At 49.2% G+C, this 16,031-nt stretch overlaps 1 protein-coding gene across 2 annotated transcripts in view; it reads right to left on the bottom strand.

Moving 5' to 3' along the window:
- The window catches only part of HUNK (hormonally up-regulated Neu-associated kinase), a 110,759-nt gene that overhangs the window by 4,786 nt on the left and 89,942 nt on the right, over nucleotides 1-16,031 (bottom strand). The window contains exons 7-10 of one of the 2 annotated variants that reach the window (XM_044750685.2): nucleotides 15,215-15,377; nucleotides 11,771-11,854; nucleotides 6,530-6,577; nucleotides 1,637-1,817 (exon numbers count right to left, since the gene is read on the bottom strand). In XM_044750685.2, the coding sequence (XP_044606620.2) occupies nucleotides 1,637-1,817; nucleotides 6,530-6,577; nucleotides 11,771-11,854; nucleotides 15,215-15,377 (476 nt within the window). The remainder of the gene's footprint in view (nucleotides 1-1,636; nucleotides 1,818-6,529; nucleotides 6,578-11,770; nucleotides 11,855-15,214; nucleotides 15,378-16,031) is intronic. The other variant, XM_070488757.1, reaches the window with a different exon arrangement.

Genomic DNA, 16,031 nt, shown 5'->3' with positions numbered 1-16,031 from the left:
CAACCCACACACACCCTGCGGATCTCCACCTCAGGGTCAGCTCCCAGCACACAGACAGGGACACTGCATCACCCCCCCGGAGAAAGGGCATGGTCACCGGCCGGCCCTGGGAGCACGTCCGCCGGCCCCTCTTCATCCCACCCTTATCAGGAGGCAGCAAGTGATGCTGGTCAGGAGAGAAAGCTCCGGAGCCGGGCCGCCCGGTTGGAAATCTGGACCCGCTGCATACCAGCTCTGTGGCTTTGGACAACCCTCCGTGCCTATTTCCTCATTTCTAGAAATGGGGGAAGAATAATCTCACTGGTTGGAGTCAGGAGCCTGAAACAGAGGCTGCCACACAGTGAGCGCTCCGTATTAGCAATCATACTGCCTCCTGGCTGCTTCTAAGCTAACACGCTCTGAGGATGGGATTTCCTAAATCCCAGGATGAAGGAAAAAAGCAAAGAAACAAACCCAGTGACAGTTGGACCAGGAAAGTTCCCAGGGGAAGCACCATGGAATGGATGCACCTCTTGGCTGGCAAAGTTATCCCAAATTATGCAGCACTGGCCTAGACTTCCGTAGGGAGATCACAGGACACCACCATCAAGGGCCTGAATTTGCTGCTGGTTAGAAGCCAGAAAGGAGAATCCGCTAAAGAGGGACAAGTGGGGAGACCCCTGCCTGCCTGAAACCTGAGAATGAAACTGAGGCAAATGGAATTGCTCTTCTTGGGGTGAGAACCAGGCCTCTCTTAGGGTAAGACCTGTGCTGTTTGCTGCTGTTGGAATCTCCCAACGCTTTCCTGCTTCCCCAGGGAACCACTCAGACAGCCCTGGTCCTCTCTGACCCTCAGTCTCTTCATATTTAAAACAAAGGGATTGAAGATGGGCCTGCACCATCTCTCCCATGCCCTTTCAGTAATAAGGCCCTGTCCTCCACCCCATGGTTCTGTCTCAGGACATGCCCCTGCTCCCTGCACCCCCTTGCCCGTTTCTCAGTGTGTGTTAAGTCCGTGTGGTGCTTCCTTTCCACATCCCTCAATGCTCGTCCCAGAGGAGGGAGACTCATGTTTATCAGTTACCTGATGTGCTGGACTCCGAACCAGGTGGAGAAGCCCACCTGTGTATCTCATTTAATCCACCCTATAGCTCTGGCATGTAGGTTTCCTTTCACAAGGAAGGGAACCAATTAAGATCCTCTGAGGGTAAGGAATTTGGGCCACAAGCCACAGAGCTGGGGTTGGAGCTCCCTCCCCCAGCCCAGAGCCCAGACTATAGCTATCACTTCACTGCCTCTCAGGGTCCTCTATTCTGCTGAAGGCTCGCACACACTGTGTCCCCGATCACCACTCCCACACCCCATCTCTGCCATGCTGTACACCCATCCCTGGTTCAATAATACCATGCACCCCATCTCTGTGCCCACGGTACCATGCATCCTATCCCTGCTTTCACAAATCCCACCCACACAAGTGGCCAGTACCACGCAGTCTGGACCCTGATGCTTCCTGGTTGCCTCAGGTGTGTTAACTCTGCTTTCCCATGGGCACAATAATCGTGTCTATCCCAGGAGCACACGCAGCCACCCGTGAGGGGTACACAGGGGCCACGAGGCTCAACACGAGTGGCCTAGAGAGTGCCCCGAGCTGACCCACCTTTGTCAGGGAAGCCAGACTTGGGGGCCTTCCGGTCCTTCAGCAGGGCCTTGGTGTTCTGAATCTGCGTGATGAGCGAGGCCGAGGGCTGTTTGTGTGAGGGCAGGTTCTTGTCCATCTTCTTGGAAAATGGCCGATGAAGAAAATCCCCTCTTTTTTCTTGTTCTTTGGGCTTTTTATCCTTCAAATCAGAAGCAAACATATGTACTCAGATGCACAAAAGAACATACAAGGTGATTTCTCTTTGAAGAGTTATCCAGGAAGATTCGAGAAACCCCAGCCTTTCAACACCCGGCTCTCAGCTGTGTGCGCAACAACCAGCGCGGAGGCCCAGCGATGCTCCGAAGAACCCACCTCCTCTCCCTGGACCACACGCAAGCTGCAGTTGCCCCCGGCTCCCTGCACAGTGCTGTTCTGAGGTGTTCCAGCAAGGGCAAGGTCATGCCTAGGAGGTCACCCATTCTAGAACAAGCTGAATGAACTAAGGCAGAGCAGATGAGGACTTCTGGAAATCTGCCATCTCATTTAAAGTGGGGCCCTAAGATTCTACCCACAGTGGTGGCTTTGCAAAGGCATCTTGGCAAAGGAAACATAACAGCTTGCATCCTACCATCGGGTCTTGTGTTCGGTCAAGCCGAGGTGGTGGACAGCAAACCCATGCAGCCCTGAGCCACCTGGGTGAGTTTTGGCCCTTTCCTACTCTCTGGCCATGTGAGCACTTACTTATGTACTTAAAAGTGGCACTATTTAGCTGTTTTTGCTATAAATCTTGCCTTTATTGAACTTGCTTATAATCCCTCTGATGGGAGTGAATTTGACTATTCTATATATCTTCAACCCCACAGCCTCTGGCATAAAGCCAGGCACTTAGAGAAAGCTTAATAAATAGTTATTGAAATGTTAAAAAAAAAAAAAAAGCCAGTGGCAACGGAACTGAATTAAAATTAATTGAGTTCAAGCTTCTGGGAAGGGTGGTGTCACTAAGTTGTTTTCTGGCCCTAAAGACTGTGTTTTATGTTTACTGACCTCACCACGAGTGAGCGAAAAAAGACAGATTTTCACATTTTTAATTTTTTTAAACTTTAAGAGCATTTGCAATTCAAGAGAGCTCATCTATTTTTCATTGATGTTGTTGAGAATCTTCTCAAGAAAACATCCCCGTGCATTTCTATCACCCTTTCCAAGGGGGATTTTCAAAGCCTTTACAGATTGAGGTTCATTATGGCCAGGTTTCTTTCTTTCGTTCTTTCTTTCTTTCCTTTTTTTTTTTTGCTGAGGAAGATTCGCCCTGAGCTAACATCTGTGCCAGTCTTCCTCTATTTTGTATGTGGGGCCATGAGTGGCGTAGGTCTACGCCTGGGATCCGAACCTGCAAACCTGGGCCACCAAAGCAGAGCAAACGAGCTTAACCACTGCACCATGGGGCGGGCCCCATTATGCCCAGTTTTGAATGGAAAAGAACAGCAGGGAAGAAATGGGAAAGTGGGATTGCTGAACCAAGCACTGAGTATCACTGTGAGGGCAATAGCTCCCTGGGGGTCGAAGCCTTGGCTGAGGTGGCTTGTCCCCAATGGAGGGGTGAGGCTGGAAGAAAGGAGAGGCGAAGGTCCCATAGAGTCCTTCCCCAGCATCGGAACAGCCCCCACCAGCCTTTCCTGAGGACCCTCGGGGTACCAGGCGCTGCATCATGACCCATGATGAGGCAAATCCTGTTAGCCCCCTTACAGACAGGGGAAGCGCCTGAAGTGGTTAAGTAATTCACCCAGGAGCCAGAGGAAAAGTCAGATTTTCATAGCCCTGAAAGTGGGTGTTCTTAACCCTTGACTTGACACTGTCTTCTGGAAGCCTGGGGCAGGGCCAGGCGATTCCAGCAACAGAGAGAAAGGCTGGGTAGACAGCGGCTGCCCAGGGGCAGGGACCACGCCGTAATGTGGTCCTAGGGCTCCAGGTCGGTATGTGGGATGGCACGGAGGAGACTGTGTGCTCCATGTCATTAACAGGATGCCCCAGAAGGGAAGGGCCAGCTGCCCCAGGTCGTCTTGGTCAGGGCCAATCACAGTTCTCCTCCGCTTTCCTCTCCGTTTCTGGGAAACACCAGCAGTCCGCCTTCTCAAAGGCCAAGGAGAGTGAGCTGTCACTCCACCTCGCCCCGAGCATCAAAGGGGATGCCATGGGCCTGTCTGAAAAGTCCAGCAGAATCCCCTCCTTTTGCTCCGTTCTACCTCTATTTCTATGAGAAACATCACCTGTTCTACCCGTTAACACCTTAACAGGAAAAAAGAAATCAAGCGCACTTCTGTGATCCACTGTGCAACAGTATTCAGAAGGAAAGACAAAACTGCGGTCCCCTTGTTTTGAGGACTACGTTTTAGAGTGATGAGCACCCCTGCCTTTACAGTACTCCATGATCCCTATGCTTAGAGAGCTGCTGGCAGCCTCATGGGTTCATCTCAGCTCCTCCTCAACTCTCCCTGGGTTCCCCAAAGCTAAGGAATCCAGATGCAAAATGTCTGGGGCCAATATCACCACCCAGAGAGAGAGATCATTATGGTGTACAAGGCATGAGAGTTTTCTGTAGAAAGAGACCAAGTTTGGCTCCAGAAATCTCGCCTGTAATCAACAAAGGGATATTTGCCAACAAGCACAAAGCCAGCTCCAGGGGCAGCAGAAAGGGGAAATGGACTGAGGACTGAAATCCTGGGCCACCCTGCTAGGGCCACCCTGTTGAACTTAATCCCAGGATCCTGCACCCTGGTGTTTCCTCCAACTACCCCCTCCCTCCCCCCCGCAAGAATGCTCTTCTCCAGCCTAAAAGGATGGGTGATTTCATAGCGACCCATTTCTAAGGGGATGCCAGGAATTCATCACTAGCTGCTCCCTGCTGGAGACGAACCTCTGAGTCAGGCCATGTGTAAGGGTCAACAGCCCACAAGAAACGTGTTTGTTTACAAGCAGCCAGTCTCAGTGCCCTCCAAGTGCAGGTTACCAAATGCAACTGATCACCCAATTATACCTTTTCATTTGCATGGCCTATTTTCTCCAAAAGAAATTTCCTAGGGAGCAGGATGCTAAATTGCCTTATGTAACAGAAACAGATTTTCAGAAGGACTAATTATGTTCCCCCTTCGACACGCCTGCACCCACTCCCGCGCTCCCCTCCCAGCCATGCTGCTGCCTGCTCTGCCTCCTCCGATTCTCACGGGAGCTGCTCCCCTCACCGGCGTGCGCCCGAGGGTGGGCAATGGACTGAAGCTGTAGGTTCAGGGGGTCCTCAGGCACCTGCACTGCACAGTCCCGAACCCCCAAGGACGATGAGAGAGGGGACCAACGGAACCCCAGATGCAAGCCCCATGCAAAACAGCTTCTTGTTTTCTTTAAACCATTTTCTACCCACTGCATATGCATGGACATTTACAAAACTGGATACTTTGAAAATGTGGCCCCATAAAGGATTATCTACCCAACTCTTTTAATGTCGTGGATTGTTTGATGGGAGAGAGGAAGAAGCCAGTGAGTGATGGTTCACTGGGCTTCCAAAGGGAGGTGTCTGTAGGCTCGACAGCCAGTAGGAGGAAGCCGGTCCTGGGCCTCTGAGATCTGAGCTCCAGGGCGCTGGGCCCCTTAGGCCTGTGTGACTCCAGCCTCCTGCATTCCAAAGAGCCTCACCCCCGACTCCTTCCCAGTTGTGCTCCTGTGGGTGTAGCAGGGTGACCTCTGGCAAGTCACCTCCCTTTGAGGGACGTGTCTCCCCATCTGTAACCAAAAGGGTGGGTCCTTCCCAGCTCTTCAAGTGTAAAAATGAACCTCGCTTCTCCCCTGCTTCATCGTCTGAAAGGCAGAGCCATCAGTTTAAGGCGGACAGATGCAAACACGCCTCCCCGTCACCCCAGGCTGTAGGAAGAACTCCTGCCTGGGAAAGTGGCCTTGCTTCTCTCGCAGTGAAAAGCTGACCACAGAGAGTGTTGCTGGCCACAGAGTAGTGCTAGGGGCCTGAGGCGAGCTGAAGCTGTTTTCTTTGGGAAACTCTCAGTCCAGCTCAGCGTGGGCTTTCCTGGAGCGTGGCGGCCCCTTGATGATGTGCTAACCTCCCCTGGCTGTTGGGAACCTCAGAACTAGGTGCGGGTCGTGAACACCTGGGATGGCCCAGGGGCCCAGGTGTTGTTTGCCTGTTGACTTTGGTTCCTTGCTGCCCATCACGTAAGGGAAAGCCACAGAGGGCTGCTTTTGCCGTAGGAAAAACACGAATGAGTTGAGATAAAGAGGGCTGGGTTCATAAATTAGGCCGCTGAACCGGGAAGCTCTGTTGCAAACCCCACTTCTCCTACAGGTAGAAACATGAACGCATAGCCAAGCGTGTAGTCACAGCAAGACAATAAAAAACAGGCGATGTAACACAGAAAGCAGCAATCTGATCTGAGGGGATTCTGATAAAGCCACTCACAACAGGGTTCTGCATGTGTTAATTCAGGATAACAGAGTCCAGAGACTGGGGCAGGGAGCCACCAACCCTCAGGGTCATAGATGATGGTTAACTTCATGTGTCAACTGGGCTAGGACATGGCGCTGGATGTTTGATCAAACACCAGTCTAGATGTTTCCGTGAAGGTATTTTTTAGATGTGATGAACATGTAAATCCATAGACTGCGTAAAGCAGATGGTCCTCCACAGCGTGGGTGGGTCTCATCCAATCAGTTGAAGGCCTTGAGAGAAAAAGACAAAGGTTTCCTAAGGAAGAAGGAATTCTGCCTCTAGAGAGCCTTGGGACTCAAGCTGAAATACCAACTCTACCATGTGTCTCCAAGCATGAGACGGACAGACACACACACACACATCCTATTGGTTCCAACTCTCTGGAGAACTGACTAACCCATCATAACCCACCAGGTTCCTACCTGCAGAGCATGGAATTCAAAGTCTCTTGTCCAGGTGTCCAGGGAGGCCTGCGAAAAGCAGCATTTTTCAACAATACAAGAAGCTGCACCTGCTGTTAATTCTCTAACCTCCATCCCCTACCACTTGCAGCTCTGGTTGGAAATTATTCATTTCCATGTTTACAGACAAGAAACCAAACTCCTAAATCATTGTGGAAGCAGGCAGCAGATGTCCTAACTCATGCACGGAACAGATTTTCTAGGTAAGCTTTGTATTAAAGTCTAAGACACGGAACGGAGGCTGTAATGATGAGTCAGCAGTTCCACGCGGTTTTTCTCAAACAGCTAAGACACCGCAAGCCGCACCTGAAGTCCCTCCTACCCCCACCTACGTCCTCTCCCAGTCCCCAGAGGTAACTACCGTTCTGATTTCCAACAGCACAGATGGTTTGATTCCAAACATTATTTTAAAAAGTTGTATGGATTTTGGAATAAGACACGAGGAGAACATTTTAATATTTTACCTTTCAACTTATAGTCCCCGTTACGGGTTGAATGGTAGCCCCCCAAAATTCATATGTCGGAGTCCTAACCCCCAGGACTTCCGAATGTGACTTTATTTGAAATCAGGGTCAGGACAGACCTGTCATGTCCCTTGGAAGCTTGGGGGAGATGAGGTTGTGAAAGCTCATTCCCCTTTGCCTTTGAGAAGGGGGCCTGTTGGTGTCACCTCTACAGAGGTAATCAAATTGAGATGAGGTCATTAGGGTGGGCCCTAATGCAATGTGACTAGTGTCCTTATAAAAAGACGGAGACTGGACACACACACACACAGGGAGAACGCCATGTGAGGACGAAGGCAGAGATTGGGGTGATGTGTCTACAAGACAAGGAACGCCAAAGACTGCCAGCCATCAGGAGAAGCTAGGAGAGGGGCATGGAACAGATTCTCCCTCCCAGGCCTCAGAGCGAACCAACCCTGCCCACATCTTCTTCTCCGACGTCTGGCCTCCAGAACCGCGAGATAATCAATTTCTGTTGATTACGCCACTCAGTTCGCGGTACTTGGTCAGGGCAGCCCTAGCCAGCTAACACAGTCCCTCTGCCACCCCCCGCACAACTTTTCTTCCAAATCAGCAATATTACTTTGACACTACAGAGAAGCCCTTCTAGTTCTATTTTACATTTTTCTACAAATTAACATTATTTTTAAAGACTTTAATAACAAAAATGGCTTCCGGCTCTATATGGCTTTAATAAGCCAGTTTAGAAACGAGGACTGCCCCGCCTCGACCCCCACAGTTCTCAAGGGCCTCTGTTTTAGGAACAGGAGTCCCTGGGGCCCACGCCCGAGGCGCTCTTAGACCAGACAGGTGTCCTACTTTCACAAACATAATTTCTGCCTTTTACGGGAGGAAGAGGTGGAGAAAGTGGTGAAGTCATAAAAGCACAATCACAGTACTGTCATCCCAGGAGGGAGGTTTTTTTCAACTTAATTCAACTCCTTTGTCTCCTAGGAGAAAAAGAACTGGAATCAGGAAAAACAAAGAGGCCGTGGCTAGCCTACAATGCGGGGACACGGCCCCTGGGCCGCCCCCGTTCAGCCAACCTGAATCTTCCCTCCACCACGCCCTCTCCCAACCCCCCCACCTCCCCTGCCGCTTGGCGGCTTCTTCTCCTGGACCAGCCGATGGCAACTGGAACGAAACCCACAGAGGCTCTAAGTGGGCTTTTCCTAGAAAATCTGAGCTCTTTCAGACTTTCTTAACACTTTGTCTAACTGGCCCCACTCCACTTTCTAGGTTCCAACGGAGAGGCGTTTGATAATCTAGTAAGAGCCTGTAATTTAATTAGCAGAAGTATCACGGCAGTTTGGAGAAAACAAATGGATCATAGAGAATTGAAATTGTTTTCCCATTAGCGTTCCTATTGAAACCCAAACCGTTAAATATTCCAACAAATGTTTAAAACGCTCAGTATGTGTTTTTGGGCCAAATGAAATAACCATCCACAAAAAATAATCTGGATGAGAAAAAGAGGCCCCTTTCCCATCACAGTTCTGATACTTTTAAATACACCACCGCAGGGGGCCGGGTGCGAGGGCAGCCAAGGACATGGGCATGGGCAAAGTGGGTTAGAGGCCACTAAGGTGCACGCATAGGGGTACCTGGTGCATCTAAGTCTGAATTACTCCTTGAAGCCATAAGGAGTCCGATACAAACCAAGAGGCAGGGGTGCCGAACAGTGAATTCTGCATGCCCTGGTCACCCCAGCCGCGGTGACCACCCTCGGTGCAACTGAGCGTAAGAGGTCCCTCTCTGTCTTAGGGCATGGCATCCAGTGATGACAATGCAACATGTGTGCTATGCTGCAGGTGTCCCCTCTACTTTAATCAAGCTAGGCGTCCCTCCTGGAATGTTCCACCTTCTCCAGCTGCTGTCCCAATTCTATTTTCCGAGACTTGGGTCAAGGTCCACTTGATTCTTTCATTCGCTCATCTAGCAAATATTTATCAAGCACCTACTGTGTGCCAGGCATCGTGCAGTCTTCAGGGATGCTGTGAGGAGCAAAAGGGACCCAGCCCCTGTTCTTAGGGACTCACAGGCCAGAGTGGGAGAGAAACATTAGCCAAATAATCCCTGAAAATGTAACGCTGCAAATGGGACAAGCCCAAGGTGCACAATGAGGTGTGACAGCTTGTACTGGAGGGATGCGTCCCAGGGGCAGAGGTCAGAGGTTGGCACGGGGCCATGAGAAACTGACCCTGCCTGCAGGTCTGAAGATATACAGACATTAACTCAGCAAAGAGGGGTGGAGAGAACATTCTGGAAGAGGGAACAGGGTGTTCACAGTCCTGGCAGCCAAGAGAGCAGAGAAGTCTGAAAGCCCGTGGGACTGAGCACAAAGCAAGAAGCAGGGCCGTGTGTGTGGGCCTGGGAGATGAGGCTGGGGAAGCAAGCAGAGGCCAGTCCCATCTGTGACACGGCGGCCACGTCACAGAGTTTGCCCTTCAGGTTAAAGAAGTCTTTGAAGGTTTCGAGCAAGGAAGGGACAGGATCTGATTTGAGGGTGGACAGCTTGCTCTGGCTGGTGTGCACAGAAGAGAGTGCCAGGCAGTCATGGGAATGGGTGATACCCGTTAGGAGGCCATGGCAGAGGTCCAGGCAAGAGGCCATGGTGGCTGGGACCGGGGCGGGAGGACGAGCATGGAGAGGGCAGAGGGCTTCGAGAGCTTTAGGAGTCAAATTGGCAGAACTTGGTGACCGACTGGCTCTGGGCAAGGAATTAAAAAGGACTCCTGGGTTTCTGCCCTATACCGAGGGCGGGGCTGCCATTTGGAGGCAGAGAATGGGGGGTGGGCGGCGTCTGGTTCCGGGCATGCTAGATTGGAGACACCTCCACTCAGGCATGAGGAGGTTTAGAAAGCAACTGGCCAGAGGGTCTGGAGCTCAGGGGAGGCTGGTCCCTACACCACCTCTGCTCTCCTGCTCTCAGCCTGAAAGCCATGCGTGGGCTTGCTGGTCAGCCCCAGCCTGCATAGCCCGCCCTCCAAAAGCTTATCTCCATCCTTATCATGCTGGTGCCCACAGCCTGTCTCAGAAGAAGGAGGCCTCCAGCCTTGGGGTCAAGGCTGAGCTCCACCCTGGCTGCTCTGAATGTGTACCCCTCCCCTCTCACCACTGGAGTTCCTTCTATCTCCTCCACCTTCCCACCTCCCTGTGTGTCCTTCAAGCAGAGGCCATGTCCTCTCCTCCTCTTCATTGCCGGTGTCACTGACAGAGATCTGGGCTGTCTTCCCTCCCCTAAATCCATGCAATCTCTTTTCTGCCTATTCCACTTCCACCAAACTGTTCTCTCTAAGGTCCCAGGATAACTAACTGCTCAGTCGACACCAGTGACCATTTAATACTTGGCCTTTCCCATGGTCTCCCTAGATCACTCCCTCTTGGGTCACCTGCAGACTCCCTGGCCACCCCTGACATCTTCACTGGTTTCTCTGTCATCAGTGTCTCCTCTTCTCTGCCTCCTTAAATCGAGCGGTCCCCCAGGCTCTGTCTACATTGGACAGCTGTGATATCCTCCTCTGGCCTTGACACTCAGGGGCGGCCCCTTCCCCATGCTCCTGTCACATCTTCCCGTGGCACCTCACAGCTCAGCACTTGCGTCACCTGCATCACTGTGTTGCCCTGGTCTGTGTCCCACTTGCTTTCTGTGGCTGCCAAGGAGCCACAGTGCTCAGTTACCACCCACCGCTTCACTGCAGCCTGGCGCTCAGGAACAACCCGGGAGGACTTCCTTCCTGGTGACACGCGAGGCTTGTGGAATCAGGGTGAAAGTTCTGAGTTGGAAAAGGGAAGAGGGAAGTGGGCAGGCCCATCAGCCTCGGGCAGGGTGTGGAGGAAGGGTCCTTTTTGGATCTCTCTTCAAATGAAGGAATTCTGGGTGTAGTGGGAGAGGCTCCTGTGCCAGAGGGACTTGGGGCACATGGGAGAGGCTCCGGAGGGCAAACAGAAGTGGGTTCCCAGGAAAATCACTGAGAAGACAGAGGACCCCACTTGACAAAATGGCGAGTGAGGAGTCCTGGGTTGGGGAGCACCCTCACCCCGTGCTCCTGGCCCTGGATCTGGAGTTCCCAGGCACAGTCTCTTTACGAGCATGTATCTGGGGTCCAAACTGGGGAAATTTGCCATATGTCCCCAGTTTTTACTCTGGATTCAAAGAATCTTGGTATTTTCTCACAGGTATGTGCTAGGTAGCATCAGGTCACCAGGGAGAGCTGACTGGAAGAGCTCGCTTTCGTCCAAAACTTCTCCCATTTTTCTCAGTTCCTCGTCTTACTTTCTTCTCCTGATGCCAAGCAGTCCCTTCACTTACATTTCTGAGCATCTCATTTTTGCCTTCTGGAGATCTGACAGTGGTTTCCGACCTTGGCTGCTCAATGGAATTGTCCAGGGAACTTTAAAAAATACTGACCCCAAGTCCAGACCCCTGAGATTCAATAGAACTGGTCCAAGATGTGGCCCGGGCACCCAGATGGCCTAACGCTTCCCGATGGTTCTAATGTGCGGCCACAGCTGAGAACCAGCCTTTGGAGATTGAGCAATGGTTGCTCTGTCGTAAACCATCTCTCCAGGGCTCAGTCAAGTGTTTGATTTTTGCTACTTCTATGAACCATAATAAGTGGTTTCCTTTCCACTCCCCTCCCCAAATGGAAATCCACTCTTCCTAAGCGATCCTGGGTTTTGCTTTGTCGTCACTCACCTCAAAGGGCTCCTTGGTGGGCCTGCACTTTTCTATCTGGTAGAGCTGGGTCTTGTAGCAGACACTGTCCTGGATGTCAGATTTCTACCAGAGGGGAAGAGAAAACAAACGTAGCTTAACAAATGGGAAATTGAAATGTCCATTATGCAGGCATTAATTTTTAAACCAGCACTTGGCTGAGAAAGTGCCAGAAGTGGTTGGTAAGTCCATTCACGGAAATGCAAAGGCTCATCCGCGGATGGTTTGCAGTCAGGATGCAGCGTGGGGAGAGCCCCGGGCCCAGAGTCAGGAGACCTAATTCTGTTACCGGCTCTGCCAGGCCAGGGCCCAGTAACCCTGGGCAGGTAGATGCTCCTTGCTGGGCCTCAGTTCTTTCCTCTGTGCAATGAAGTCTAAGATGGGAATGCAGAAACCAAATACGTGAGCTGGGAAGAATAACTTATTTTATTGAATTACTAAGTAGGAGACACATCTTGTTTTGTTTGCTTAAAAACAGCCCTAGTCCCTGCCTGCAGTCCTAATAAAAGTCACAGCAATTCACAACATAGCTTGAAGAAGACTGAAGATGCCCCACAGTTATCTAGGTACAGGGTTTAGGTGCAGTCGCATCTGGAGACAGGTGAAATTACACAACTGACTGCTTAATTTATCAACCAATTCACGGAATGCCCTTACACGCTCTCCAACTTTCCATGCTTTTGGTTTTAGAAAGAGAAAACGAGCATCAGAAGAGAAGGGGAGAAATGACAATTAAGGCACAATATTTTACTTTCTGGTTCACTAGCTTCTTTTTCAAAATTATACACGAGCTGTTAGTAATTGTTGGTGAGATGAATAACTGGGATAGTGCATACGGTGCCACTAAATTAGCCACGTGCGGAAATTACTGAGTGGATGCCTGTAGTTGTCTGTGGGGATTCGTTCGCTCTAGTTAAAAACAGCACTCGCCTAGACGCTGGTTCTCGGACCAGGTAGGTCCTGTGATTTAAGGGTTAAGTGTGAAACAGATACAATAAAATAAGAACCTTCTCCAGTTAGAAGTACATTTGCTGAATTTCCAGGGAATGTTCTCAGTAACAAAACCATGCTCAGCTTTGCAACACTTGCAACCCTGAAGCTGGGCAAAGAGGAGGAGCAGAAATACAGCAGATGGCAAGACACCCAGAGAAAGCACGATACAGCCTAAGAGCTTCAGACCAAGGGCTTTCTTGCTTGGGATGAGCTCTGTGGTGTTTAGGATAAGTATGAGTAACCCAAGTTTGTATCTGTAGACGTGTTGGTAGACATATGAAAGAAACTATTTTAATAACGAACCTCCATCTTACAGATCAGCATCTGAAGAACTAGTTTTCCCAAAAGAAAATGTTTGAATCTTAGGAACGTAGCAATGTCATCCTCTAAATATGTGAAATCATCAACTTTATAGTCAGTTTCCTGGAAACACTTCTTAAAAACTAACGTTTGAACAACATTCATCATTTGAAAAGGAAAATCAGCGTGTTGACCTTCTTCTCTTCCTTTTACTTGAGAATTATGTAAATTCTTAACTGTCCTCTAGCATGATGGTCCCCAAATGGTGTGACCTTGAGCCCATATGAGTGAAAAAGTTGTAAGCAGGCACCTACAATATATGCATATTTATTTAAACATTATAAGCAAGTGCCACTGTAGTATTACAGCATGTACATTATAAAATAGGAATTAAAAAAGATAAGAAAGAAATGTGGAACAAATCGTCTTCTTTTATAAAAGGGAACTGGAAAGCAGCCTCAAGTTCAATATGGCTTTTAAGTTTCTCACCGTGAGAGAATAAGAACCTCTGTGTGATATAAGAGATTTTCTTAATCACTCCTTATCATATAATAAAATGATACAAATAATATACTATCTCTGGAAGGTCCCATCTTTCTGACCTTGACTTCTCACCTGTAGTTTTCCTATGACAGTGGCACTGTCTCTAAGATCTAGCCTCAAAGCCACATGTTTGTCACCATCAGAAGTGTCATCCCATCACTGCTTGCACGGAGCGTGGTTTTCCCCCATAAAACACTGCTCTCATTTAAAGCCTTTACTATGGACAATGTTTCTTCTCACATACATCTTTCCTTTGGTGATTCACCAAAAAAAGGAGTTCTGTGAATAATTTCCTGTTGAAGCAAAATCTAGCAAATATCCTAAGCTGAATCAGCTTAGAAACATCTGTACTTTCATCCGACTATTTAACAAACTTTCCTTGGAGCTTCCTCACTAGTCAGCAATGTTTTCTAGATGTCTCCCAAATCTATTTGCTAACAAGAGATACACTCTCACCATCTCTTATGGGCATTATTTTGGCCAGTTCCACCACGGCAGGGAGAACATCACTTCCCCAATTGTAGGTGGATTTTCATCTTCAGCTCTAAGATAGAAACCTCACAAAAGGTTTCTAAGCCTATTATTTAGTGGAATTTTGTGATGCATTTGGCTATCATGTGACTTTAAACAGCATTGGAAAACTCTAGAAGTTCATCTTCATGTTCTGGAGTCTAAATGTCTTCCTAATAGCGTTGACCCACACAATCAGATCTTCAGCCGCCATATAGACAGGGTGGAGGTCATCCTTCGTGACAGTGGATACAAAATCAAATTTCAGATGGGCTTCCTGACAATTCTGAGTTTCTCTGGTTGACTTCCTGTTAGATGGTCAGCCCCCACATTCTGAGCAGGAGAAACAGGAGTGGCAGACAGCATTGAGACCACCTTTGATCCAGTTTTCTTCACAGAATTCTTTTTAAGCCGTTGTCCATTTGGAGAGAAATGATTTAGTCCAAACTAGAAACTGGAGCATGTAAATTCCCTCACCCAGGCCCAGATGAACTACCTGTGGCAAAAGGATGAAGGTGACCAAGGCATGAGGGTACCACTGTCCACCCCAGGCTACCAGACTCCACGCTGTGCCTCACACGCAGCCCAGGACACCTGGACTCTCTGACTCCCAGATTGAGAAAAGGGGCTGGGGTCAAGCTAGTGAAGATCAATTTCATTCTTATTTTCTGGAGAAGTAAATATAATAGTGGCTTTCTCATATGCCATGCTTCAGAGATGAATGCCTGAGAGAGCCTGCTCTCCAACTTTTAGGACCACAGAAGACCCCAATGCCTCTAACGTGGGAACCCCAAGAGCTGAGAGACAGCAGAATGAAAAAGGCAACAGAGAAGCTGAAGGGAAAGAGGTGGGAACCTCTCACAGTGCTACCCAGGGCTTACCTCTGTGGGAGAATATTTGAAAAACACCTCAGATAAAAAGCACTAGCTACCTGAGAAGCAGGTTTTGCTACTTTTTTTTATCCCACCCTAGTTTAAATTAACAGCTTAGATCAAGTGTCAGCAGCTGGGAAACCACTGGGGCATAAGAGCTCCCTTGTCCACAGAAAGGAGAGAAAATGGCCACGAGGGCCCCACTCACCCCTGACAAATAGCGCTCGAGTTTCTTGTTTAAGAGGAAGTAGATGGCGAGGATGTGGCAGGCCCGGTTGGAGAGCACGGTGTTGATCACGTCGCTGTTCTTGTAGCCCAGCTTCTCGGTCATGTGCAGCACCACGCTGGGGCTCAGGTCTTCCAGGGAAATCCTGGGCGGCAGAGGGACAGAGAACTGGTCACGTCTCCACCTTCACAGAAAGGCTCTGGGGCCTCGTTAGTGATGCCCACAAACATGGTAGCACAAGGCAATCAGGTTCATTCATTCACTCCTTCATTATTATGAAAAATTTCATAGACACAGAAAAGACAAGGGAATAGTATAATTCCCCTCTGTGTGCCCAACATCTGGGAGAAGCAACTGTTAACTCTTCGCCATACTTGCTTCATCTATTTTTTTTCTTTTTGCTAAAGCATTTTAAATCACAGACATCATGGCATTTCATTCCTAAACACCTCTATGACCATCTTTAAAAAGCAAGGACATCTATCCCCTACAGAATCACAATCAACTTACCCAACAAAATTTCAATAGTCTTTTAATGTTGTCAAACATTTAGACCATATTCGAATTTTCGCAATTATCCCCAATTTTCTTACAATTTGACATTCTTTCCTTAAAATATATTTGTTGGATGTGAGCGCAGCCCATGCTTAAAAGTTGGGTGTAAGCTGGGATGGGAAAGGAAGGTATTCAGGAGCCAACCCAGGCCGTGTTTAAAGGAACGGTGTGAGCTCACAAGTTCACAAATAGGGAATTTGGGGTTCAACTGTAAAGTGAGGTGCTCTCAGAGGACAGGTTAAAG

This window comes from Equus asinus, chromosome 18 (assembly GCF_041296235.1).
Source record: "Equus asinus isolate D_3611 breed Donkey chromosome 18, EquAss-T2T_v2, whole genome shotgun sequence".
NCBI classification, from domain to species: Eukaryota; Metazoa; Chordata; class Mammalia; order Perissodactyla; family Equidae; genus Equus; species Equus asinus.
The sequence above is the reverse complement of the archived record's forward strand: the minus strand, read 5'-3'. Positions and strand labels throughout refer to the sequence as shown.